Source organism: Desmodus rotundus, chromosome 8, assembly GCF_022682495.2.
Source record: "Desmodus rotundus isolate HL8 chromosome 8, HLdesRot8A.1, whole genome shotgun sequence".
Lineage (NCBI taxonomy): Eukaryota > Metazoa > Chordata > Mammalia > Chiroptera > Phyllostomidae > Desmodus > Desmodus rotundus.
The window spans coordinates 84,546,929-84,573,802 of record NC_071394.1 but is presented as its reverse complement, the minus strand read 5'-3'; the positions used below and the strand labels follow the sequence as shown (position 1 = coordinate 84,573,802).

Genomic DNA, 26,874 nt, shown 5'->3' with positions numbered 1-26,874 from the left:
TGAAATATCCCTCCGACACTTCAAGTGCTGTCCATGGGAGTCCAGCCAGCCCTCTCACGTCTCGACCATAATCTTTACCAGTTACGTTGTGCTGAAATATTTTATTCTGTCTGTCTGTGTTTGTAAGGCTTCTCTCCAGCTAGTGTTCAGAGAGTTATTCATGCTGATTTCTCTACAATTTAGTTTTAATTCCAGATTGGTCCTGAGAGGAGATTAGTAATTTTCACTTCCTCCTCTGCCATCTTGGATCTGTCAGCTCTTTATTCTGCATGGTCGAATCTGCTTTTAAGCTCTCTATTGAATGCTTCAGTTTAGTCATTGTACTCTTCAGTTCTAAAATCCGTTTGCTTTTTTTGAGGTTTCTATTTCTTTGTTGAACTTCTCATTTTGTTCATGCATTGCTTTTTAAATTGTATTTAGTTTTCTGTTTGTGTATTCATGAAGTTCCCTAGATGTCTTTAAGAGAAATATTCTGAATTCTTTGTCTAACAGTTTATAAACCTCTATTTATTTAAGATCAGTTATCAGAGGTTTGTTACTTTTCTTTGTTGGCGTCTTACCTGATTTTTCATGAGCTAACATATTGCTTATCTATGCATACATTATATAATGCTTTAAGTCTCAGAGGTTTCACAGCAGGCATAAAATCTCCCAAACTATACTGAACTATTATATTGTAAAACTGATTTTCCTTAAACCTATTTTTTAAAAATCTGACAATAATGATCAGTCATTCTCTGTTCTCCAAATATGTACCACTTCCCAGCCTCCATGCTGTTCCTTCTGCTTGGAATGCATGGCTTCCCATTTCTAACTGTTGGAATCTCACAGTCCTTCAAAGTCCTTGCTAAATGCACTATCTTTCATGCAGCCATTCCTTAACCTGAAATCAGATGGATTTCTTTCCCTTTCAAAGTAGCAATAGCACCTTCCATCTCTACTGTGCTTCCCATAATAGTTTTTGTGCCCTTTCTGATTTTCAAATAATTATAATCTCCTACCTAGGAGATTTTAAACATTTTCATGTGAGGTAAAGAAAAAGCATGAATTTTATTCATTTTTATACTACCACAGTACTTAACAAAGTGCTTTATACACAGACTAGGCACATGATTAATATTCACTGAATTGAACTTAATATTTTAAGCAACATTCATGTGACACTTACAATTTTGCGCTTGATCATAAAGAGTGGGATTTTTGCATGCAGAGGGGTTGAGGACAGTTCTTTATGGACCGTTGATAAGTACAATCTTCTTTTGATATTCCCTAAATCAGTAATTCTGAAAAAAGCAAAAAGAAGAAAGATTTCCATCAATATAATAACCACATCTTTGGATAATCATCAAAATGATATAATTTATCACATAGGCTTTTTCCAACAGGGAGATCAAACACAGAATTTAAGAATTGCCTTTTGTCTTTCAAGAAGTAATAAAATTTCTTCCTTAAATTCAAAGTGCTCACAAGCTTATATGTATAAATTCACTTAATATGCTAATTTATTTCAGTACTTTATACTAGATTTCCAGTGTTCCAGCCTACAAAAAAATTCAATTTGTATGAACTGAGAATCTGCTAGCCTTTAATAACCATGCTTGTTCCAGTCCTTTAAGCGTGCATTATCTTGGGACATACTGTCACCTACTAAATAGGAAAACATTATGAGTTTCTTTCCCTAAAAATGCACCTGTCATTTTATATAGGCTGTTAGTCTGCTTAGAGACAGACGCAAAACACTGACTGTCGGTTTCACTTCCTAAGCGCATATCTTGGAACTAGAATTATAATACACAAGTTTACTGCTGTCAGGTCAACCTGCAGTGATACCAAGGACAGTGAATTTGAACATCTTTAATAGATTAGACCACAGCCATGATCACAAAGATTAGGTTTGCTTCAAATTGATAGAGGCTCATTTTTATGTTCTGCTTCCTTTAGGTCTCAGAGGTAACAGAGCAGGCTTAAAATCTCCAAACCTGTCTCAGGTTGCTATATCATAGAATTGATGTTTCTTGAAAGACTATCTTCTATTGGACAATAGTTATTCTGTCCCTATTTTTAGCAAAAATATTTGCTACATGTACCAACTGCTAATTTTCTACAATTAGCAATTCCCCAAGAATACAACATTTTATTCAAATACACTGCTACCAATATTTATAGTGCAATTAACTTTTAAAAATCAACATAGCCTTTTCTATAGTTCTTTCTTGTTCCCCCCACTCATTTTTCTAATCATTTTATTTCTTTCTTCTACAATAGCCTACATATTTTTCTGTAGAAAGCTATCATTGAACATTCTTACTGTTAAGAATAAGTACAGTAAAAATTAAATGAGATAAATTCAGAGTATGCCCATAAAGCTAAAAATTCTACCATATCTGCACTGTATGATGCCACAAATTCATTTAAAAAGCAATAAATTCTGCCTGGCCAGGTGGTTCAGTTGGTTGGAGCATCATCTCATACACCGAAAAGGTGCAAATTCAATTCCCAGTCAGGGCATGTATGCGGCAACTGATTAATGTTTGTCTTTCTCCCCCCCTCCCTCCTTCCTTCTGTAAAATCAATAAAAATATATCCTTGGGAAAGGATTTAAAAATTAATAAAAATAAAAAGCAATAAATTCTTTTAATTCTAGTTAGAGGTAGGTTTAAAATGCAAAAATGTTAACACTACTGTAGTTTTATACTTGGATGTATAAGTAAATGTGTACTTTTGCTCCACGGCAGTGTGCTCAAAGTGGGATGAGCACACGGAGAAGGTGCTACTCAACTCTTCACTGAAGTGCATAAAGAAAATATTAAAACTGCCTTTCATTTCACCCTTTAAAAAATGTTATTTCTGATCACTTTCATTAATTAGTAGTACAGCAATATATTTACATATTTTTGAAATAAATAAATGTGGTTATATGGTTAGTGTGCTCAAACATTTTACCAGTAGAGTACAGGATCAAATATATTTGGAAAGCATTGTCAGAAGTAATGCTATTAGGTCTCTGTAAGAAGCTCTGATTAGGAGATAGAAGAAAAGACCAAGTAAGAATCTGGAAAGAGAAAGGGGAAATAAAGTTCCTTTGCAATCAAACAAAAGGTTTGGTTGCATCAACCAAAAACTCTATTGAGACACAGTTTTATTAAAGGTTTGCTTTACTTTAGAATAAGGAATAAGAGGTAGGAATAAGACTATGTAACTTTTATTTGAATTAGTTAAGGATCTAACTCCAAATTGAGAAATATTTGAGTATACTACCACTTTCTCAATATATGGAACAATAAAAACACTTATTCCTTCCTTCCTTCATCCATTCACATGTTCAACAAATACTTACTGAATCCACTGAACCAGGCAATCACCTGGGAATACACTGGCAAATATAATAGTAAGAAAAGGCAAGGTTGCTAACCTCCTGAAAAAGTCAGGGGAAAAAGTATGAAGAGACAAAACAAATGTATCATAAATGCAATAAAGAAAATAAGTAAGAGAATGAACTAGAAAAGATCAAGAAATTACCTACTTTAGACAGGAAAGCCAGCAGGGGTAGCATCTAGAAGGTAAGGGAGGGACATAAAGCCGAAAGGGTAGGCAGGAGCCGATTTGTGCAGGGTCTTTATGTCAAGGTTTACACATTTATTGTTCACAATAAATTAGAGTCCACATTCTACAGGGCATGATGAATGGATATCATAGAAATAGTTATGTTCTCTTTCATTTCTTTAGGTAAAATTTGAGTAACTGAAATGCACAGATTTCAGTGTACAATCTCATGTGTTTTGATAAATATATACACACATGCAGTCACCACTCCAATGAAAATATAAAATATTTCCATCACCCTAGAAAGTTGTCTTCTGGCTCCTTCTAGTCAATCCTCACTCCTGATTTTTTATCATCATGGGTAAGTGTCATCTATTCTTGAGCTTCTTAATATGGAATGGCATAGAATATATTGTTTTGTGACTGGTTTCCTTCACTTATAACATTATATTTTTGAAATTCATCTCAAAATATAATGTAGCATGTAATTGGACAAAAGCCCCCTTTTCAGGCTATCTTTGCCAGAGCTAGGTGGACCCCATAAAGCATGACTGACCCTAATTATTTTATGAGTCTTTATCCTCAGGACTAAAAAACTACTGGGAAGCATCCTGAAGGCACAGAGGCTATAGGAACTTACAAAACAGGACACACCAGACCACAACAACTGGACTGGACCCTGCACCCAAAAATAACATCAAAAAATGTTGCAGCCTATACAAGACCAACTGAAACATCCTGCTGTACAACCACCCCAACATTTAATAAAAGCTCAAAGCCCTGACTGACCCCTCAGGGCTGATGCTGGTGCATGTCTTAGTACCTAGCCCTTTCCCTCCGTTGGGAAAGTAAAAATAAAACCTTTACTCTCTGCATTTTCTTCTCTTTGTGAATTCTTTCACAGCTCACATCACCGACCACCATAGCAGCATGAACCCATAGTTTTATTTATTTATTTATTTCGATATATTTTTTTAAATTGCTAAGTCTTACATGTCTATATAACAATTCATTTTTAATATATTTTCCTATTGATGTACATTTGTTTCCAGTCCTGGTTGCTTAAGAAAACCTGTAAGAAAATTCTCGTAGAATTCTGTTACTGATATGTATATCTATTCTCTTGATACTTAGGAATGGGATAACTGGGTCATTGAGGAAGCTATATGTATATCTTTATAGAAAGGGTTCTCCAAAGTGGCTACAGTGATTATACATTCTCACCAACTTTTGGTGCTGTCAGACTTCATCATTAGCCAAGCCTAGTGGGTAAGAAATGAGTACCATTGTGATTTTAGTTGCATTTGTCTTATGAATAAAGTCATTGAACTCTTTTACATGTATTTACTGGTATATCCTGTGAAGAATCTGTTAAGTTTTTTATTGGGTTGTTTTCTTATTATGATTGTATGAGTTCTTCATATTTTTGACATATACACACACACACATGTATATCCTTTGTCATGTATATGCATTGCAAGTATTTTCTTGCCTATTATATTAATGGTATCTTTAACCTATATGGAAATAATTTCTAACTTAGGGAAAAGTATCAAGAATAGTACAGAGAAATTCATATATGCTTTATCTAGATTACCTTATTGCTTAATGATGTCTTTTGATTAGCAGTTTTTAATTTTCATGAAGTTTACTTTATCATTATTTATTTTTTACTTTTTAAGTATATATTATTGATTATGCTATTACAGTTGTCCCATTGTTTTCTCCCCTTTATCCATCTCTGCCCTGCATCCACCCTCCCTTTAGCACTCTGCCCCTTAGTTCATGTCCATGGGTCATACATATAAGTTCTTTGGCTTCTCCATTTCCTATACTTTTCTTAACCTCTTCCTGTCTATTTTGTACCTACCAATTATGGTTCTTATTCCTTGTACCTTTCCCCCCATTCTCCCTCTTCCCCCTCCCTATTGATAACCCTTCATGTGATCTCAATCTCAAGATCAATAAAACAAGGAGGTATGCCTAAATTGCTTAGAGAAGTCATCTGTTAAATCTGGGCCAAACTGCTTTTAGAAAGGACGGGAGAGCTACAATGGTAGTCTCTTTCTGCTTTACATGTGCTTCGATACTGGCTAATATCTCTGATTCATGTGAGTGTGTTTGACAATCCAATTCTTTGAGCTATCTCATGTACCTGGTTGTGTAAGTACAGTATCTTTAAGAAGCAAACCCTCAAAAGTAGAGTCTGAGAAAAAGACATAAGTACGAGGAGTTTACTGGAGAGGTGATTCCATGAAGCAGGAATGAGATAGCAGGGTGAGTAAGACAACAAAAGAGGAAAAGCCAAGATAAGGGCACACTATCAGTGACACTGTTATGGGCCTCTATTCCACCAGGACATCTGGAGACATGTACAGACATCTCTCAGAATTGTCCACCTGAAGAGTGGGAGTGGGGAGCATATAACCACTTACTCCCAATGCCCAATGGTTAAGGGTTGCCTCTGGGGGCCTTAATGCCCCAGTATTTCTAGGCTGTGCTTGTCTGTGGGTAGAGCAGGCTCCCTGGGTGGCAATTGATATGGCACTCTATCCAAGCAAGCTCACACCAAGCTGTCCACTGTATCTGCAAATGATATCAGAGGTGGACCCAGAGGATGATATAGGCCTCTGGAATAAGCTGACACAATGCTAATACCATCATGCTTGCTGCCATTTAAACATACTCCATCCTTTTGTACTTTTGTGCCTTTGCTTATGCATTTCCCTTGGAAAGCCCCTTCTCTCATTATGCCAACTGAAATTATATTCATCCATCACAGTTTGGGTTGAAATGCCACCTCTTCCTTGAAAACAACTCAGATTTACAAATTGAAAATAATCACATCCTTTTTTTTTGACTTAGCACAGCACGTTTTTTGGCTTCTATTACTGAATTTTTTTCATTTCCCCTTAGTGTTATAGGTCAGTAACTAGTCCTCTTTATGGGCCATTATCTAATGCAAATATGCAAATCTTTTCCTTTGTTTTCATGGGCGAATAACATGCAGTGCCATATTGTTCAATTTTACCACTTGCTAGTAACATTCTAATTTAGTTTAAATGGGTTACCAGAATTTGGTATTTCAAAGTCCATCTTAGAATTTAAAAGTTTCTCATTCTAAATTTCACAAAAATGTCTGACTGCCCTGAAAGGCTTGGCATTTTATAAAGTTTCTAGTCTGTGCACGTACAGGCACAAGAGAGGTGAAATTTCTGCAATTTGGGAGGACAGTTTATTAAAAATTCATTATCAGTGTTGTCATCTTGAGTTGATTGTAGTTTCCAAGTGCTGCTATTTGTGTGTGTGTGATAAATTGTTATTATGACATCAAAAAGTGTGGAAATATGCCATAATAGTTAAGAGCAACAGTTTTGAAGTTGGATTTTCTGGGTTCAAATTCTGGCTTTACTATTGCTTAGTGACACTGAGCTAGTCACTTAACATTTTGTGTCTTAGTTTCTTCAGTAAAATGTGGAAAATAGTAGTACTCTAAGATTGCTGTGAGTACTACTTAAGTGTATGTATAAGCAAATGCTTAGAGATTACCTGGCTCACAGAAAGTTCTACCTGAGTACTACCCACCATCAACTTAGGTCACTGTGGATTGCTTAGTGAACTCTGCATATTTTGGGCCTTTAATTTTCTAATAATGAAAATTTGAGTGGCTCATAAGTGACTGCCTAATCCTCGACCAGTGTCCCAATCTCCATACTGGAAAGTGGGATGGGTGGGGGTGTGGGCCGTGACATCTGTCACCCTGCTGCAGTCAGTCTTGATAAACATGTACGGGAATTATTACAGGCTGTTGTCTGCAGTGTCTCTTCTAGCCTGTAAGCTTCCTGAGGGCTGAGACCACATTCTGGTTATCACGGTATTCGCACACAGGTACAGCTTTGTAATGAATTGCAAACTGCCTTTGTGAAGCCCTACTAGAGTGATAATATTTAATCATCTATTTATTGAGCACCTACTTGGTGCCAGACATGAAAGCAGACACTGGGATATCACAGTGGATAGAATAAGTCCCTGTTCTCATGAAGCATGTGTTTTAATGAAGGAAAATAGTTATAAACAAATAAGTACACATGTAACATGTCAACTCTCATTAATGACTCTGAAGTCAGTATACTTGGTATATACTTGCTATAAAGTATAGCAAGACAACAGAGAGAGATGGAGTGGGCAGTGTTATTTTAGGAAATGTAGTTAGAAATGGCCTCCCAGAGAAAGTTCCATTTGAGCAGAGTTGAATGAAGCAAAGGTTGGAACCATGCAGATATCTGGATGAAGAGGATTCCAGACAGAATACTCCTGAGGACTGTGTGAAAATCCAAAAGAAAGATTTGTTAGCTCTCTATAGTTGATCTTTTAATATAATTCAACAAATATTAAGAGAGGTGGGCCTCCTGAGCTGTAAGGCTCACACTGAATGCATGGCATGTTTTTGCCCTTCCAGAGGCCAGGTTTTGGTATGTGCAAAGTAGTTCTCAGTTAAACCTAACCATTAGGGCTCTGAGAGCTGGATGAATTTCTAAATGATCCTGCACCCAATTCAGGACAGAGGTATCAAGACTAAGCCATTCATATGGTGATGAGGATTTATTCTACTTTCTTTGCAAAAATAAATACTCAAACCTTCCCTACCTCATAATTAAGAAGAGTTGGTTTTGGAGGGAAAACAAAATCATGTGCTAAGCTTAAATTGTTCTGAACGCAAGCTGAATTGCTACTTAAAAAAATAAAATAAAATTAGTCATTCATGAGAGAGAGAATATAAATGCATTTGTGTGATTACTTAAAGGCTTCATTATGCTTATGTGCTTTTGGGGGGACAATTTAGTTGCTATAAGGAGGGCTGCTTATAAAAAATCTCTTCACTTGTATTACAGGCTTGATTTTCAGCATCTAAAACCTGTGACCTAACAGAGCAGAAAAAGACAAGCAACACTGGCATTACTCCTGCACTTAAAGATACATTTAAAAAAGAATCATACATGAGCTAATACATTTTTTATATCTGTAAGTGAGCATTTATAGCTAAGGGTCAGCAATGTGATAGAAAAAGTAATGAGACCATGTTGAGAAAAAATGGGGTAGTCAACAGGAAAATCAACCTCATTTATTATGATATTCTAGTGATCAGCAGGTGTATAACTCTCACAGCTATGGTCATTAACGACATTCATTCTAAACTTAACATCTACGATTGCAAACCATTTGAAAGTAAAATTACTTTTGAATTCAATTTTCAATTCACTTTTATATCTTCATCTTTGATTGACAATTTTTTTTTCATAATGGCAACTGCAGTGAGTATTTGAGTAAATGGTAACAACCATCCAAGAGTGTAGATAAACTCATTTGTTCAGATTACCTATTCACTTTTCTTCTGTATGTACAATCATTTTAGGTTAAAATGAACTGCAAAACTGATGTCAGACTTCTGATGATTTGATTCATTTACCAGAATCATTTGTTCTTAAAGCCAAAAGGTATTCATTTTTCTTATCATGACCTAAAAAGAACCAAATTTGAATGCACATCTTCAGGTATGCTGTTCTCACCAAATAACTGCTGCAGTGATTACAAGGAACAGTGAGTTTACAGAATAGTGTATTCAAATATGTGCAATGATGTTTAGGCATATAGCTAATATGGCTGTGTATTGAAATTTAAAATCATATAGAATGAGGTTTCATGTATAAGGTCATCCTTACACATTCATTTCTATGCTTCACAATCACCAAAAGGAATTTTATTCCATTAGTTTTTCCTAGATCCCTTTGGCTGAAGTTTAAATTCACTGAGTATTCTTTTACCCTTAATAAAAAAATAGTGGTAATTCTGAACCTAAGACATTTTCATATACTTATTAAAACAGAATGTAGCCCTTTTTAAAATTGTTAACATTCATTTCAATGCATACTTCACATATATGCTTTTAAATTAACAACTGATCTCTTGAAATCTTCCCTGAATAGCATCTGATCGCCTTTCTAAAAACAGCTTTATTGAGATAAATTTACATGCTGCAAATACCATTTTAGTATACGTTCTTAGAATATTTAAGGAGTTTGCAAAAATCATCAGAATTCAGTTGGTGAACATTCCCCTCCCACCAACCTTAAAGATCCATCATGCCTGTCGGCAGTCAGTCGCTACTCTCACCCCAACCCCAGGCTATCACTGATCTGGTTTTGGTGTCTAAACTTTTACCCTTTCTAGATATTTCATATAAATGGAATATCTAGAAAGTCTAGATAGAAAATATAAAGTCTTTTGCATCTGACTTCTTTCATATAGCATAATATTTTGGGGATTCATTCATATTGTAGCATGTATCATTACTTTTTATTACAGAATACTATTCCAATATATTGGTATGCCACATTTTGTTATCCCTTCATCAGTTGAGCTGATGGAGCTGTAGGCTGTCTACAGGTTTAGATAATCTAAATAATGGTACGAAGAACATTCATGTTCAGCTGTGTGTATGGACATAATGTTTTCATGTTTTTTAGGCACATACCAGGAAAATAGCAATTGTGGTAGGTATGAGGTAGTATTTCATTGTGGCTTCAATTTGCAGTTTGTGAATGACAAATGGTGTTGAGATTATCATTAAGTCATATGCCCATCTTCTTTTATGATATGCATATTCAAATCTTTTACCAAGTTTTGAATTGGGTGATATGTTTTCATATTAATGAAAAGGAAGAGTTCTTTTTATACAAGGATACAAGAACTGGATACAAGAACTTTAACATATATATGATTCACAAATATCTTTACCAGTCTGTGGCTTGTCTTCATTTACTTAATGGTGTCTTTGAAATGCAAAACCTTTTAATATTTGTGAAGCCCAATTTATCATCTTCCTTTTTTTAACAGATTTTATTTATTTACTTTTAGAGATGGAAAGGGAGGGAGAAAGAAAGGGAGAGAAATAGCAACATATGATTGCCTCTTGTGCACCTCCTACTGGGGATCTGGCCCCAGCCCAAGCATATGCCCTAGACTGGGAATCAATCCAACCACCCTTTGGTTAGCAGGCCAGGACTCAATCCACTGAGCCACACCGGCCAGGGCTATCATCTTTTCTTCAAAAGCATTTGTCTACAAATGCTTTTCCTAATCCAGAAGGGTCATAAAAATTTCCTTCCATTTTCTTCTAGAAGTCTTATACCTTTAACTCTTACTTTTAGGTCCATATTTAATTTTGAGCTAATTTTTGTATATGGTGGGAGGTAAGGTGTAAGTTAATACTTTTGCACGTGGATATCCAAATGTCTCTGCACTGTTTCTTGAAAGGCTATTCTTTTACCCATTAAATTGCCTTAGCACTTTTGTTAAATATCAACTGACCATAAATGTCAGGTTTAATTTATCAACTCTGCCTGGTGCTCCATTGATCTATCTTCCTCATGCCAGTACCATAGTGCTTTGATTATCGCAGCTTCATAGTAAATTTTGAAATCAGTAAGTGTAAGTCCTCCACCTTTGTTCTTCTTTTACACAACTGTTTTGCTATACCTTTGAATTTCCATATAAATTTTAAAAGTAGCTCATTAATTTCTACAAAAAACCAAAATGAAAAACAACCACCCACTGGTGAGTTTTTAGATCAATCTGGGAAGAAGTGTCAACTTAACAATATTGAATCTTCCAATAGAATGGCTCTCCATTTATTTAGACCTTTAATTTCTCCCAGCAGTGCTTTTTAATTTTCAGTATACAAATTTTACACTAACTTTGTTAGTTATTTTGAAGTATTTTATTATTTTTGATGTTATTGTAAACAAAAGTGTTTTCTTAACTTCATTTTCAGATTCCTCTCTGCTAGTATATAGAGATGTAATTGATTTTTGTATATTGATTTTCATGTTCTTCCACCTTGCTGAACTCATTTATTACTTTTCTATAGACATTCATGTTGCTCATGAATAAAGACAGCTTTGCTTATTCCTTTCCAATATGGATGCCTTATATTATTTATTTCTTCTTCCTTCCTTATTGAATTGACTGGAATCTTCAATACAATGAAGAAGAGAAATGGTGAGAAGAGACAGCTTTGTCTTGTTTCTGATCCTAGGGGGAGAGCATTCAGTCTTTCATGGTCTTATATTATTAAGTATGATAAGCTGTTTTTATGGATGCTCTTTATCAGGTTGAAGAAATTCCCTTCTTCTGCTAAGTTGTGAAGTTGTTGTTTTGATCGTTACCTGAGGCTATGTTCATTGAATTTAGAAAGAGAAGGGAAAGAGAGGAGAGAAACATTGATGTGAAAGAGAAACATCGACCAGTTGCCTCCCATACGCATCCCAACTTGGGATTGAATCTGCAACCTAGGTATGTGCCCTGACCAGGAATCAAACCTGTAGCCCTTTGGTGTACTGGATGATACTCTAACTAACCAGGCCTCCTGGTCAGGGCTGAAGTTTTTTTAATCATTCACTCAATACGGATCAAAGATTTAAATGTAAGAGCTAAAATGATAAATCTCTTTAAAAAAACATAGGTGAAAATCTTCATACCCTTGGGTTAGGTAATGGTTTCTGGGCAACAAAAGAAAAAAGAGATCAACTGGACTTCATAAAAATTTAAAACTTTTGTTCATCAGAGGATACTCTCCAGAAAGTAATGAATGGGAGAAAATTTTTACAAATTATATATCTGATAAAGATCTAGTGTTCAAAATGTATAAAGAACTCATACAACTAAATGATAAAAAGAGATCATTCAATTAAAAATGGGCAAAGAATTTGAACAGACATTTCTCCAAAGAAGATACATAAATGCACAATAAACAAATGAAAAGATGCTCAATATTATTAGCCAATAGGGAAATGCAAATCAAAACCATGACATACCATGTCATACCCACTAACTCTAGAATGGGTATAATAAAAAAGACTAATAACATGTAATGCTGAGGATGTAAAGAAACTGAAACCCTCACATATTGCTGGTGGGAATATAAAGTGGTACAGCCACTTTGAAAACAGTTCTGCAGTCCCTCAAAAGTTAAATGTAGAATTCCATATGACCCAGAAATTTCACTCTTAGGTATAAACTGGAGAGAATTGAAAACATGTCCACATAAAATCTTGCACATGAATGCTTATAGCAGTATTATTAATAATAGTAAAAAAAGTGAAACAATCGAAAGGTCCATTAACTGATTAAGTGAATAAACAAAATATGGTAGATCCATGCAATGGATTATCCATGATAAAAAGAGTAAGTCACTGATACATGCTATGGCATCAATAAACATTGAAAACTTATTAAGTGAAAGAAGTCAGACCCAAACTACATATTTTATGGTTCCATTTATATGAAATGTTCAAAATAGGCAAATCCATGGAGAAGGAAATAAAGGGCTGGGTGTAGCAGGGAGTTGGAAGTAATTCTGAATGGGTACAGGTACTTTTAGGGGTGATGAAACATCCTAAAATTACACAGTGGTGATGGTCGCTCAACTGTGAAATATACTAAAAATGACTGGATAATATACTTTAAAATGAAAAATTTTATGATATGTGAATTATAGCTCAATAAAAAAACTTGTAATAGTTCAATCACATTGGTGATAGGAATTTGGGTAAATGGAAATTTAGGAAAAAAGTACAGAAAGCAGTAAGAACTATTATTTCTATTCCATTAGTATGAAACACAAAGTTTCCTCAAAATGTTCTTGTGCTCCTGGAAAACATTCATCCAGTGACCCACAGTCATCATTGTGGGCTGACCTGTGTGCCCCAGAGATATATGTTCAAGGCCTAAACCCTGGTACCTGTGAATGTGACCTTATTTGGAAATAGGATATCTGCAAATAGAATCAAATTAAGATAAAGTCATGCTGTATTAGACTAGGTGATAGTCCAATAACTGCTGTTCTTATAAAAAGAGGAAAATTCGGACACAGACACAAATAGGGAGAGGATGCCATGTGGCAACAGACACAGAAATTGGAGGGATGCATCTACAGGTCAATAAATGCCAAAGACTTCTGGCAACTGCTAGAAGCTAGGGGACAAGGCAAGTACAGATTCTTGTTCAGTGCTTGCAAAAGAAACCAACCTCACTGACACTCTGATTTGGGATTTTTGGCTTCCAGAATTGAGAGACAACGAAGTTCTGTTCTAATCTGTGTAGTTTGTGGTAATTTGGTATGGAAGTCCTAGGAAACAACTACAGTAATATATATATATTTTAATTTTTAAAAATATTTTATTGTTTATGCTATTACAGCTGTCCCAATTTCTTCCCCTTTGTCCCCTCCACATAGCCCACCTCCCCACTCCTGCACTCAATCCTCACACAATTGTCCATGTCCATGGGCCCTTCACATATGTTCTTTGACTAATCCCTTCACCTTCTTTCAATCAGTCCCCACTTCCCCTCTCCCTCTTATAGCTGTCAGTCTGTTCCATGATTCTATGCCTCCAGCTCTATTTTGTTCATTAGTTTATTTTGTTCATTAGATTCCACTTATAAGTGAGGTCATGTGGTATTTGTCTTTCACTTACTGGCTTATTTCACTTAGCATAATAATCTCTAGTTCCATCAAAGCTGTTGCAAAAGGTAAAAATTCCTTCTTTACTGTTGCATGGTATTCCATTGTGTAAATGCACCACAGTTTTTTTTTTATCCATTCATCTGCTGATGGGTACTTAGGTTGTTTCCACATCTGGGCTATTGTGAATTGCATTGCTATGAACATAGGGCATATACCGTTATTATTAAAGACAAAGAGTTATAGGAACTCGAATCAGACTTTTGGAGTCTCAATTTCTTCACCTACAAATTGGGGATGACAACATCTATTCATTCATTGTGCTGAGAAAATGATCATGAAAACACTTTAGAAACTGTGAAGTGCCTTATAAATATATGTTGTTACTCCTCCAGAGGTATGCTTTTAATGGATGACAGCTCTAATTAATTGGGTTTTTTCTGTCTTCAAGGTCATCTATTTTTAAGCAACAGTCGCATTCCTTAAAGCCACAGTTTGGGTGTAAGTTGCTTAATTAAAAAAATAACCATTTCTTACATAAAAGTGAGAATTCAAATTACGGAACTCTCATACCATCCACTCTTCTAATCTCCCGCCCCACAAATACTTTGCCATAGATTGCCAACGAAGTCACCTGCATTTTAGGAAATACAATTCGATGCACTGTACTCTTTTGTTTATGCAGGGTGAGAACACTGCTAATTTCAGTCAGTTGACTATTTTGTTCAGCTGAATAATACTAATAGAAGAACCAAGAAACAAATGGGAAAATTGAGAGGTCCAGGGTCTATCCAGGGATAAATATACCATGCTATATATATGCAATGATACACATGGCAGCTATTAAAAAGAATGAGACAGAGTAGTATGTAGTAATACAGAAAGATTCCCAGAAGGATAAAGTAGAAAGCCCCACTTCACCACACCAAAAAAATTCCAAAAAGTATGAAGAGTATGATTCTGTTTGTGGAAAAAAGAAATTATAATATCATACACACACATGCACATAATCTCTGAAGGGACTCACAAACTATTAAAAGCAGATTCCTTTGTATGATGATTCCAAATTTCCTTATAAGCATGGATTACCATGATAATATAATATAATAAATATAATATAATATAATATAATTAATATAATATATAAATGGAAGCATTTTAGCCCATAAGCACACAGCAGTGATTAGTGGTTAATTATTAAAAATAAAATATTCTATACAAACAACACCCCCAAAAATGTTTAAATTTTTTTACTTCTGGGGACCTGAAAAAAGACAGTTCACCAACATTTTCCAGGTACCATAGGGAACTGTAGCTAGGGTCATTCTGCTAGGCCCATGCTCATGTGGAGAATCAATATACTATCCTTTGAGCTAAGAGCACCACAATTTACTTATAGTGGTTTATTGAGTGCTTAGTTCAATATGAGTGGACATTTTGTCAATAACATTCTAGTGGATGCTACAGATGACAGTTTAGTGTTGTGACATACAAGCTAGAAGGCCATATGATAAAATCTAAAAGTCCCTGGAGTTAGAGGATGATCATTTGTAGGGGACCGAAAGAAAACACCAAGAAATGTCTCATTGCACGCCCTGGTGATTGTTTTGAAGTAAAAAGCAAACAGATTTGGTTATTATGGATTGTATTTCTGGTAACACATTGGTGCCATTTTCATACATTCTTCTACTTTTTTTTAATTCTAGAAAATGAAAGATGAAATTAGAAAGCTTTCCTTCAATTGAATTAGTCTGGAAGCTTATCAATGCAAACACATTTCCCAATTAAGTTAGACAATATGCAGAATTCACCACCTGAGCATAATCCTGTTGAATAGAAATAAGAGCTGGAGATGAGGAGGCAAATTAACTCGTTTAGTTCTACAGTCAATTCACGAGCTTCTTGCACAAGGCCAAAGTTGTCATATGAGCTACATCTGTGCCAATGGTCAAAGCAGAAGTAAAACAGTGTTTCTAGAAGGCACAGAACTATTGCTCTTTTAAAAAATATTTCCAATTAGATATCAAGCTTATTTTATGGGGAGAAGTATAATACCTAGCATTTTCACATTTTATTTCTGAAGCATTCATTATTTTCCTTTTTCTTTCCTCTAAAGCTGGATTTATATATTTTTAAAGCAGTATTTTGGGAGGAATTAAAATGTGCATTCAAATACCTCCTAAAGACGTTTAAATCTTGGAATTCCTGCATTCTCTTTTCTACTGTTTTTAAATATTCTTTTCTGTGGGGACTATGTGCACTCCCAACTCTGATTTTAAGTTATCTCTATGTTGAAAATAAAATCTACTTACTGGAATCTTTTCCTGGGTATAGCACAGACATTTTGAATGAAACCCATCAAGAAAAGAACCTTGATTTCCAATCCTCACCACTTCCCATTGCCTCAAACCAGAAATTTAATTCCTGGTTTACACTCTTGATTCCTATGTCCTTTTTGCAGTTCTATGTTGAATTCACTCATTTAGCCTTCTCCTATACTCTGGCCCAAGCATCACCTTTCCTTTCCTGCACAGCCTTCCAGCTGGTCTCACAGCTTCCAGTCTTTAGCCCTCCTTCCCCTAGTCAATACCCTCAAGAGCAGCCAGAGTGACCGCCTCAAGTGGGGATTATATTCGAATGGTTTCATGCTGCTGTGAGAAGAGAATCTAAATTCCTAGCTTACAAGGTCTATAAATTATCCTGCCTCACTCACCAGGCTTCATTTTCTGTCGTCAGGGACCTTGCAAGAAACAGAATTCATTCCCCATGGTTCAGATGTAAAGACTGTCATGAAATAACTCCTTATGGAGGTGTGGGGGTTGAGGAAGCAAATGAAGGAAATAATAATAAAACTAACAACAGCTGGGGCTTGTCTGGGTGGCTCAATGGGTTAGAACAGCATCCTGATACACCAAGGTTGTGGGTTGAATCCCTGGTCAGGGCACATACAATAAACAACCAATGAAAGCATAAATAAGTGGAACAACAAATCAATGTCTCTCTCTCTCTCTCTCTCTCTCAAATCCATTAAAAAAAATAACAACAGTAGGCAGCCATTACCATTCCTAGTTCTACAAGGACTGGGGGTGGACTAGAGCCAGACCTACTGGATCTTCATAGGAAGAACTATCAGCAGGAAGGAAAGAAATACAATGACTTCTCTCTTCCTGTCCTCTGATCTCCTGCTGGTACTTCCCAATTGACTTGGAAGCCTTTAGGTCAAAGAAGTCTGGGTGCTTAATACAATGTGATGTGGGAGAACAGGAGGGACAGACCTCCCAGGACACAGAGCATGTGACAGAGGTAGTGCATGGATCAGGAGTGGTGGAAGAGGGATTAATCATACGTGACAATCTCATTCATGTCACTTTCCCTCTTCTTACTGCTCTCAGTTTCACACTTGGTGTGTTCTTGTAACAGTAATTTGCACAGGCCTTTTCTTTCTGTGGGTCTCCTCTTCCTTTCACTCTTCAGAGGGCAAGTTACTCATCATCCTTCAAGTCATAATTTAAATATCCTTATGAGCCTATCCAGGAATAGGTACCTGCTTGGTTAATCCTTTGTCTGTTTCATTCAGAATACTCAACAAAATTTTTAAGTATTTTTATTTACTTGCTTTTTTTCCCCTGACCTACAATGTGTCTAGCAGATTCCGGCCATACAGTAGGTGTTTGGTAAATATTAACTGAATGAATGTTGGCCAGATTATACAGTGAAATCACTAAGACTGTGTCTAGAGACAATGTGTTCACAGAACCATCGGCATGAATTCGAAACTGAGGCAGCATTTAAGAAAACCCTCTTAACCTTTATCTATATGGCATGTTTTAGGTTAAAATAAAGGCCTTATGCAAAGTAAAACCCTACATCAATAGATGCTCCATTCTTTGTTTATGTGAAAGGAGAATGTCTATTATTGCACCAGTGGTCTAAAAGAGAATAACCGACTCATTTAAAGGCAAGGTTTATGCTCACTTCTCACTGCTGTTTCTATAGCAATAGCATAAAATCACCAGCTTTCTTTTTCTCTGTGATGCTTTTGGTACTAGAATATTAGTCATTCCAATATCTTTTTTTCCTTTTAATTGAAGAAAGGGAACAAAGAAACATGGAGTAGTTTCGTTTGTAGGGACATTTGACTGTAGATAAGTTTTTATATGTGGTGAGATGGCAATTGCAAAGCAAAATCTACAGCAGTGACAACACTCCCACATGACTGTAGACTTAAAAATCCAAGGACTTCTCTCACCTCCTCTGAGAGAGGGGCTTCAGCTGGTCCTAGATTTCAGAGTATGGTAAGGGCCTACTTCTTTTGTAGAAACAGTCTGTAAAAAGTAACTTTGGCTTCCCTTATACACCATGTTATTTTTAGAGACTATGTTTCTAATGGGCAATCTCCACTTAAGATTCATTCATCATGGTGCACCTCAACATCTAAGCAGTTAACAGAAATTAAAAGTAATTTTGAGTGTTAGTAGGAGAGGGGGAACCAGGAAATACCCTAATCCTGGAAGAAGGTAAAAGTAGGCAAAGAAATAGAGTTGCATCAAGTTAAAATAGAGGGCTAAAAAGTAGGTGAGAAAGAATGCTGCCCAGACAGAGGGTGGCTGCTAGCAAGCCTATGACACCATCATCCTTGCTGAAGGAGCAGGAGCTGCAGCAGCAGCAGAGGAGAGCTGTCCATGTCACTGGGACCACTAATGTCATCACCTGGCACCCCAAACGAGCAATTGGAGTGACCACAGGCCATGGATGCAGGTCAAGTGGGCTTGAAATCCTGATTCTAACACTTAACTGTCTATGAAGCTTGAGCAATTTGTCAGAACATTAGTTTCTTCACCTATAAAGTGTGGCTGATGCCCAACTTGCAAGGCTCTTGTGGAAACAGAAGGCTAGCTGCTTTAATATAATTTGTTCCTATGCCCAACCAAACCTGTGCTGCCTTTCATTTAAAACTTAAATTAGACCAAAATACCTCAACAATTAGTCTTCCTCAGAAACGTCCATGTGGGTGTATGAAGGCTGAGGATCAGAATTAAAGGAGGTACAACTATTAAACCAATGTTTTTCATAGGCAATAGCAATCATTAACTACAGAATAACTTCTGAAAGAAAATACCAGCCATCCTACCAAACACTGGAGTAAGCCCTGACAGCAGCCAGGCAACTACGGTGTGCTTGCAGCTTGTACTTTGGCCTCCTGGGTCTCCTGTGCACCGCCAACAGTGCTTCCTGAAAACAAACTCTGAGGGCTTACATGCTGATGTGGCAAGACTTTAGATATAGTAAGATTTTTGACAGAGTGTAGTCCTTATAGCTTCTTGTTTGATGTTTGGGGTGGTAAAGACAAAAAAAAAGGAAGTGGAATGAAAAGTGGAAGCAAATTTGAATACCAGTGAAGGCATTGTGAAACTAGCTCTAGTTGGCAAGGAGGAGCTACCTCATGCTTCATCTTTTTGGCACTCCCCACTCTGCCATGGTGCAAGGGCAGCTAGAAATCTGCATAAGAACCTGAAAGAAGTGTGGGACGATGGATGCAAGGAGAGGAAAGTGACCTGTCACCAAAAGCCGATTTGCCTGGGGAAACTGCAGCCCCCTCCTTTCAGGAACTGAGGGAGGAAAGGCATGTGTGCTTCCTTCCTAGAATTAGTGGAGCCCAAGAGGAAAGGGTCAGAAGATGCCTGCACAGGTAGCACTTTGTTCTGGGGTACAGTGAGGAGGTACCAACGCCCCTTAAAAACCATGAGACAGCATCATCAGCATCCTTATAGCCTACTGTCCTGCATTCCAGTATCTTCCTGCCCCTGACCTTCATACTTCTCGTCTTCTTCTGAGCTTTAGAAGCCAATGGCTTTTCCCTGTTCCTATTTTGTCAGGCTGCAAATCTCAATTAAAGCAACCTAATTGTCTCATTTGATAATTCCCAAATGTAAGAGTGCTAAGAAAAGTCTTACTTTGTTAACCAAAGCAATATGGGGGACATATTTGTGAACTTCCTAACACTTCTAATGCAGGTGGTCCAAAGACCACATTTTGAGAAACCTGGCTAACTTCATTGGAAAAGCACTCTTTTGGCAATTAGTTCTCCTTAATCCCTGCCTCTTTTTGGCTAAATTCAGACATGGCTATTCTAATGCAGGTTCTGGAGTATTCTTTGTATATTCTTCAAGCCTGACTTTAACAGAGTTCTTTATTGTCTCAGTGACGGTGGTTGAGGCTCTGATTCAGCAGACACCTTAACCTCAGGACTACCGCTCTAGAGGTAACCTTCAAAAAGATCCCACAAGTCCAAAAGGCTTGTTTCTTTGGAGCCAGAGACGGGACTGGATGATAGGATCTGTCAAATAAGGAAAACTACAAAACCTGCAGCTCACGTGAAGGCGGGGCATTGTGGGACTTAGGCGAACAAGCTTTGCAGTCAGACTGCCTGGACACACATCTCGGTTGTCCCACTTTTTAGCTGTGTACACTGGGCGACTTAGGGCTCCCTCTTCTCAACCTAGGAACAAAAGTAGGCTCTCTACATTGTAGAACTGCTGAGGATTAAAGGTGATAATGCATGTGAAGTGCTTAGCATAGTCTAAATAAGGCATCTATGTGGTTTCTGTCTGTTATTGACTAAAGTTTGTTCATATTCCAGGACTTTGAGCTTACATCAGGGTATTTATCCAAGTCCTTGAACATAATCAAAACTCCTGAAAAATGAGCCATCAGTATTAATCTACCTTTGGAGAAAAAGAAGATGGCTCTCAGTCTGACAAGAATGAAATTCAGGTTCTCAGCTTCTATAACAGAATGTCAACTCTGCTTCCAGTCTGGTGTCTATAGTATATTGATCCCACCTGAATCAACAGCACCAAATTTCAGCACTTCAGGCACTTGTCAAAAAATTCAACTATGAATTGACTGAATCTAACACTTGCCAAAAGCTTGCTTGAGATGGCTGGTATTCTGACCCATAGTGTGTATTTCCTTCCTAAAGAAATGCCTTTGGGGGATATCTGGCCAAGATTGAAGCAGAGGTATATACACTTTACCTTCTTGCACAACCAAAAGAAGGACAACAAGTTTAAAAACAGAAAATAACCAGAATTGCCAGAAAATCCAACTGTATGGAAGTCTGACACCCAAGGAATTAAAGAAGAAACATTCATTCACACTGGTAGGAGGGGTGGAGATGGGCAGCCAGGGCAGAGAGAACAAGTGGCAAAGCAGGTGCTGGAGGACTGGGTGGTCTTACATTTGCTTACAGATAAACTGGGGGGAACAACTGGGAGCAAGACAGACCACGCAACCAAGGGTTCCAGTGCAGGTAAAGAAAGCCTCAAAACCTCTATCTGTGAATATCTGTGGGGGTTGCAGCGGTGGGAAAGACTCCCAGCCTCACAGGAGAATTCCTTGGAGAGTACCGCAGGGTCCTAGAACATGAACAGACCCGCCCACCTGGGAATCAGCACCTAAAGATCCCAATTTGCTTGTGGGTAAGGGGGGAAGTGACTAAAAGCCAGACGAGAGAGCTGAGCAAGTGGTATTGTTCCCTCTTGGACCCCTTCCCCACACAGAACACCACAATGCAGCAAAGTGGGTTGCCCTGCCCTGGTGAATACCTAAGGCTCTGTTCCTTACAAAATAAGAGCTGTGCTGAGACAAAGAAATATGGCCCAAATGCAAGAACAGGTCAAAGCTCCAAAACCAGAACTAAGCAATGAAGAGATAGCCAACCTATACGATGCACAGTTCAAAACACTGGTAATCAGGATGCTCACAGAAATGGGTGAGTATGGTCACAGAACAGAAGAAAAAGCGAAGGCTATGCAAAGTGAAATAAAGGAGAATATACAGGCAACCAACAGTGAAGGGAAGGAAATCGAGACTCAAATCAAAATTTGGAACAAAAGGAAGAAATAAACACTCAACCAGAACAGAATGAAGAAACAAGAATTCAAAAAAATGAGGAGATGCTTAGAAAACTCCAGGACAACTTTAAACATGCCAACATCTGAATCATAGGGGTGCCTGAAGGAGAGGAAGAAGAACAAGAAATTGAAAAAATTTTGAAAAAATAATGAAGAACTTCCCCAATCTGGCAAAGGAAAATAGATTTCCAGGAAGTCCAGGAAGCTCAGAGAGTCCCAAAGAAGTTGGACCCAAGGAAGCATATACCAAGGCACATCATAATTTCATTAGCCAAGATTAAAGGTAAGGAGAGAATCTTAAAAGCAGCAAGAGAAAAGGAGACAGTTACCTACAAAGGAGTTCCCATTAGACAATCAGCTGATTTCTTAAAAGAAACCTTGCAGGCAAGAAGGGGCTGGAAAGAAGTTTTCAAAGTTATGAAAGAGAAGGACCTACATCCAAGATTACTCTATCCAGCAAAGCTTTCATTTAGAATGGAAGGGCAGATAAAGTGCTTCCCACATAAGGTCAAGTTAAAGGAGTTCACCATCACTAAGCCCTTATTATATGAAATGTTAAATGGTCTTACCTAAGGAAAAGATGATCAAAATGATGAACAGTAAAATGACAACAAGCTCACAACTATCAATAACTGAACCTAAAAAAAACAAAAACAAAAACAAATGAAGCAAACAACTAGAATAGGAACAGAATCACAGAAATGGAGATCATATGGATGGATGGTTATCAGTAGGGAGGGGGAGGGGGAGAATGGGGGAACAGGTACAGGGAATAAGAAGAATCAATGGTAGGTACAAAATAGATAGGGGGAAGTTAATAATAATATAGGAAATGGAGAAGCCAAAGAACTTATATGTATAACCCTTGGACATGAACTAAGGTCGGGGAATGCTGGTGGGAGGGATTTGCAGGGCAGAGGGGAAAGAGGAGAAAAAAATGGGACAACTATAATAGCATAATCAATAAAATATACTTAAAAATAAAAATAAGTTAAAAAAGGAAAAAAGAAATGCCTTTACAAAGCTGAGATTTAATGTTTTGTCCTCATTTTTTCCCCCTTTCTTTGTGGAGAATCAATATAAGAAAAATCCATTTGAAAAAAATTTTTGACTTTCATCAAAGTCATATCCTGGATGGCAAACAGGTTTCATCTTAAGTTCCAATAGCAAATGACTGAAAGTGACTGTCTAAACTGCTCTGTTATAAAGGACCATGATCCATTAACTTTGTCTGCCATGAACATCAACAAGGACTCATGGTACCTTTGTGATATATTTACCATATCTGAAAGCATGCCACATTGTACAACATGCTGTGCCTTATGTAAGGACCTGCTAAGTGTATACATCCCTTTCTAAATTCAATGCCATGGGCCTCTCACCACTGAGCCTTTGTAAACCCGTGTTAATCCCTCTGTCATGTTGTCTTCCTTCCACAGGCAAGTAGTCCTCAGAACTTAAAGTTATGCTAAAAGTTACCAAAATCAACTCAGAAAGGATGAGATTAGAAGACAGGATGTTTCTCAAATCAAGGCAAGGAAATCTAGTGGAAGCTAAATAATATGAAGGAAATTTAAGCCTTATTAGTGGAATTAAGAATATGTGGATGAAAGAAGTTTCCTTTCAAACAGAAAAAGGAAATGCAGAGGGGGAAAAACATTTGAAGAAAACTGTTCTGCCCATGGGCTATTAGTACTTCAGACAACTCACAATGACAAATCATTGCAGTTTGTTCACAGAATTCTTTACTAGAACCATTTTAGTGACATTAAATTGTTTAACTGAACATCTGTGGAATGGCACAGCAACTGGGTGGGTTTATGGACCAATCTGGTACATCCATTAATATAGCTACACCTGCTCTTGTGGAAGCTGTTTGCAACTTTCCTTTGCCAATCATAAATCTGGTTAATCCCACCTTCCTTGTCATTTCAATTTTTTATAGATTACCTAAACTGCAAGGAATGTGGGTACACTAAATTGTTACCAATTTAACAAAGAAAAAATATGTTTTGAAAGCAAAAAAGCCATATTCAATTTAGACAGCAGTCAAACTTATGGTTCAGTTTTACATCTTTTCTATTTGAAAGATTTATGCAACAAAATCAGAGCAAAACACCATAATGGGTAAGCATACAGGATATGGTCTCTTCTTATTCTATTAAAAAGTTTGCTTACTGATAATAAGACATCAAATATTTCATTATCTAAGTTTAATAACAATCACCATAACACACTGAAAGAGAAGTTGTTGCTTATAAATATCAAGAATGATAGTAACAAAAATAAACACTTATATAGGGCTTATTCTGTGCCAGGCACTGTTCCAAGTTCTTTACATACTTTGTGTAATTTTCAAACATCCCCATGAGATACGTCTTATTATTCCCACTTTATAGATGAAGAAACTGAGGCATAGGGACAGTAAGTAACTTGCCTAAGATTACATAACTGGTGAGTGTCAGAATCAGGATTCAAATCCAGGCAGTCTGGCTCTAGCATCTGTCATCTAAACCACTCAGATACATATACTCTCTTCACCTTTGACCCAGAAATTCTAATTTAGCCTATGAGTAAGGCATGATTTCAGGGGTAGACTTGGGCTATTTCTGAACCTCACAATTGCCTCTCAGTGTCTCTATAGTCTCATCATTGGTGTTTAAGGGGAAAAGGGAAAGAATACTTGTGAATTTGGTTGGGAGGAAAGGAAGAATATAAGTGGCAGGGAAAGCTGGTGATAGTATTCCACTCTGCTTATTATAATCAGATCTTCTTTACTTACTTATATGAAATCTTTCTCTTGGAAAGCCCAGAAGAACTTCTCCTACAATAAACCAGCAATAATTGTTACTGGCTTCCTATTTCTTCAATTTATGGTGACATCGTATTTGTCAACATCCCTGAGTGATCTGTGACCTAGCTTAGCAAGAATGACTAGTTTCTGAATGAGTTTCTGATAAATTTCACCAAAGGGTATGGAAATGATTATTACCCTTTCTCCTCAGCTCCACAAACCACATGCTGACTAACAGGAAATAGGGAGCAGAATCATCACACTGCAAAGACAGATGCAGACACAGGGATGTCAAATTGTTTTTCAACTTTAGAGGGGCTGGCCTTGCTAGATTTAATTAGTTTACCATTGAGAAGAATTTTTTTAAAAAGATTTTATTTATTTATTTTTAGAGAGAGGGGAAGGGAGGGAGGAAGAGAGGGAGAGAAACATCAGTGTGTGGTTGCCTCTCATTTGCAAACCAACTGGGGACCTGGCCTGCAACCCAGGCATGTGTCCTGACTGGGAATCGAACCACCGACCCTTTGGTTTTCAGGATGGCACTCCGTCCACTGAGCCACATCAGCCAGGATGAGAAGAAATTTGAAGCTTCAAGTTATAGTTATTTAGAGACTTTTGAATTGCTCATCATTTTACTTTATCAAACTACAATATGAGGCAAACTTCCATGTAAAAAAATAATTTAAAATATTTTTAAAAGTCCCTACGAAGAGGCAACAAAAGGACTGTAGAAAGCCTGCTTGGGAGCCAGCTCCACAGATATGATGCTGGGCTATTCATAAACTTCTCTGAGCCTGTTTTCTCATCTATAAATTACCACTTACCTTATGGAGTTGTTAGAGTTACGACAAAATGCCTAGCATAGTCAGTGCTCAATAAATTTTGGTTTATCACCCTTCCTGTTTTCTGTTTATACAGACTCTGAAATTTTCTCTTAAATTCCCCATTTCTGAAACCCACTTCTTCGTCTTCCCTCTTCCCATCAATCCATCATCACTGGCCTGCCTGACTGCAACAGCCTCCTATCTTGACTCACTTCTAGTGTTTCTCTCAGCAACACATCTATAGAAAGACAATCATCAATGTTATCTTCCCAATTTACAAAAATGGTGAATCCCTTGCCTACAGAATAAAGTCCAAAAATCTTTGCCTATGTCTCCAGACTCGCCTGCCACCACTTCTTCACTCACCCCCAATTCTCCAGCCAAACCAATATACAATATTAGTAGTATGGCCCTTACAAATGTTTTGTTCTTGTACTAAAATACTTTCCTTACCTTTTGTGAGTTTTTACTTGTTCTTTAAGACCTTTTAGAAACATCAACACATTTCTAATTCTAAAAATAAGAACTGCATTTTACTTAAAGGCTTTAAAGCAATTACAAATTCTCCTATTAGCATTCCTCACACTGCATTCATTTGTTCTATATCATTCTCTTCAATAGACGATAGCTCCTTAAGGAAAGAAATTGTCTTACTCACATTTGTATCTCCAATATCTAGGACTGCTTCTGGAATCTTATATACTGGATATTGAACAGATATTAAAGGAAAGAATGTTCTGAAAGCTTTTCCCAACCAGTTCACTAATCCCTGATTCAGTCTGCCAGCCATAAGCCATTATTATTTCTATATTTTGATTAACCATTATTTTTCCTTTATTAGAAAGTAAAGGATTCTCTCAATGTGGTAGGCTGAGCTAATGAGTATTGTCTGCCTGCTACAAACACAGTCTGGAAAATTTAAGAAAAATGAAGTTTAAATGATAAAAGAATAAGTTGATCAGGTATTAGAATGAAGAGGAAATAAAAGCCAGGGCTGCTGAGCTATGTGTTGATGCCAGATTGTGTCTGTGTGCGCGAGGGGGGAGGGGCGTTAGGGGGGATTTGGCCGAAACATATATAAGGATCAGAGCCTCATGTGTGTGCATGTGTACATGTGTGCGTAAAATTACGGACAGGGGCCCCAGGACTACAATTGAGACTACTGCAGAGGGCCATACCCTGAAATGACTGTACCACTCTGTGAGAGAGAGGTTCTAGAAACCTCTGCCCACTGGTCCAGGCAGTAAAAAGGCTTGTTTCTAGTCAGGTTTAGGT

At 37.1% G+C, this 26,874-nt stretch overlaps 1 protein-coding gene across 7 annotated transcripts in view; it reads right to left on the bottom strand.

Annotated features, from left to right (window-relative positions):
* CFAP20DC (CFAP20 domain containing) overlaps nt 1-26,874 on the bottom strand; it is a 228,669-nt gene that overhangs the window by 145,440 nt on the left and 56,355 nt on the right. For 6 of the 7 annotated variants that reach the window (XM_053930177.1, XM_045192383.2, XM_045192384.3 and 3 more), the window contains exon 5: nt 1,169-1,283. In XM_053930177.1, the coding sequence (XP_053786152.1) occupies nt 1,169-1,283 (115 nt within the window). Of the gene's footprint in view, nt 1-1,168; nt 1,284-22,550; nt 22,620-26,874 lie in introns of all 7 variants that reach the window. The other variant, XM_053930178.1, reaches the window with a different exon arrangement.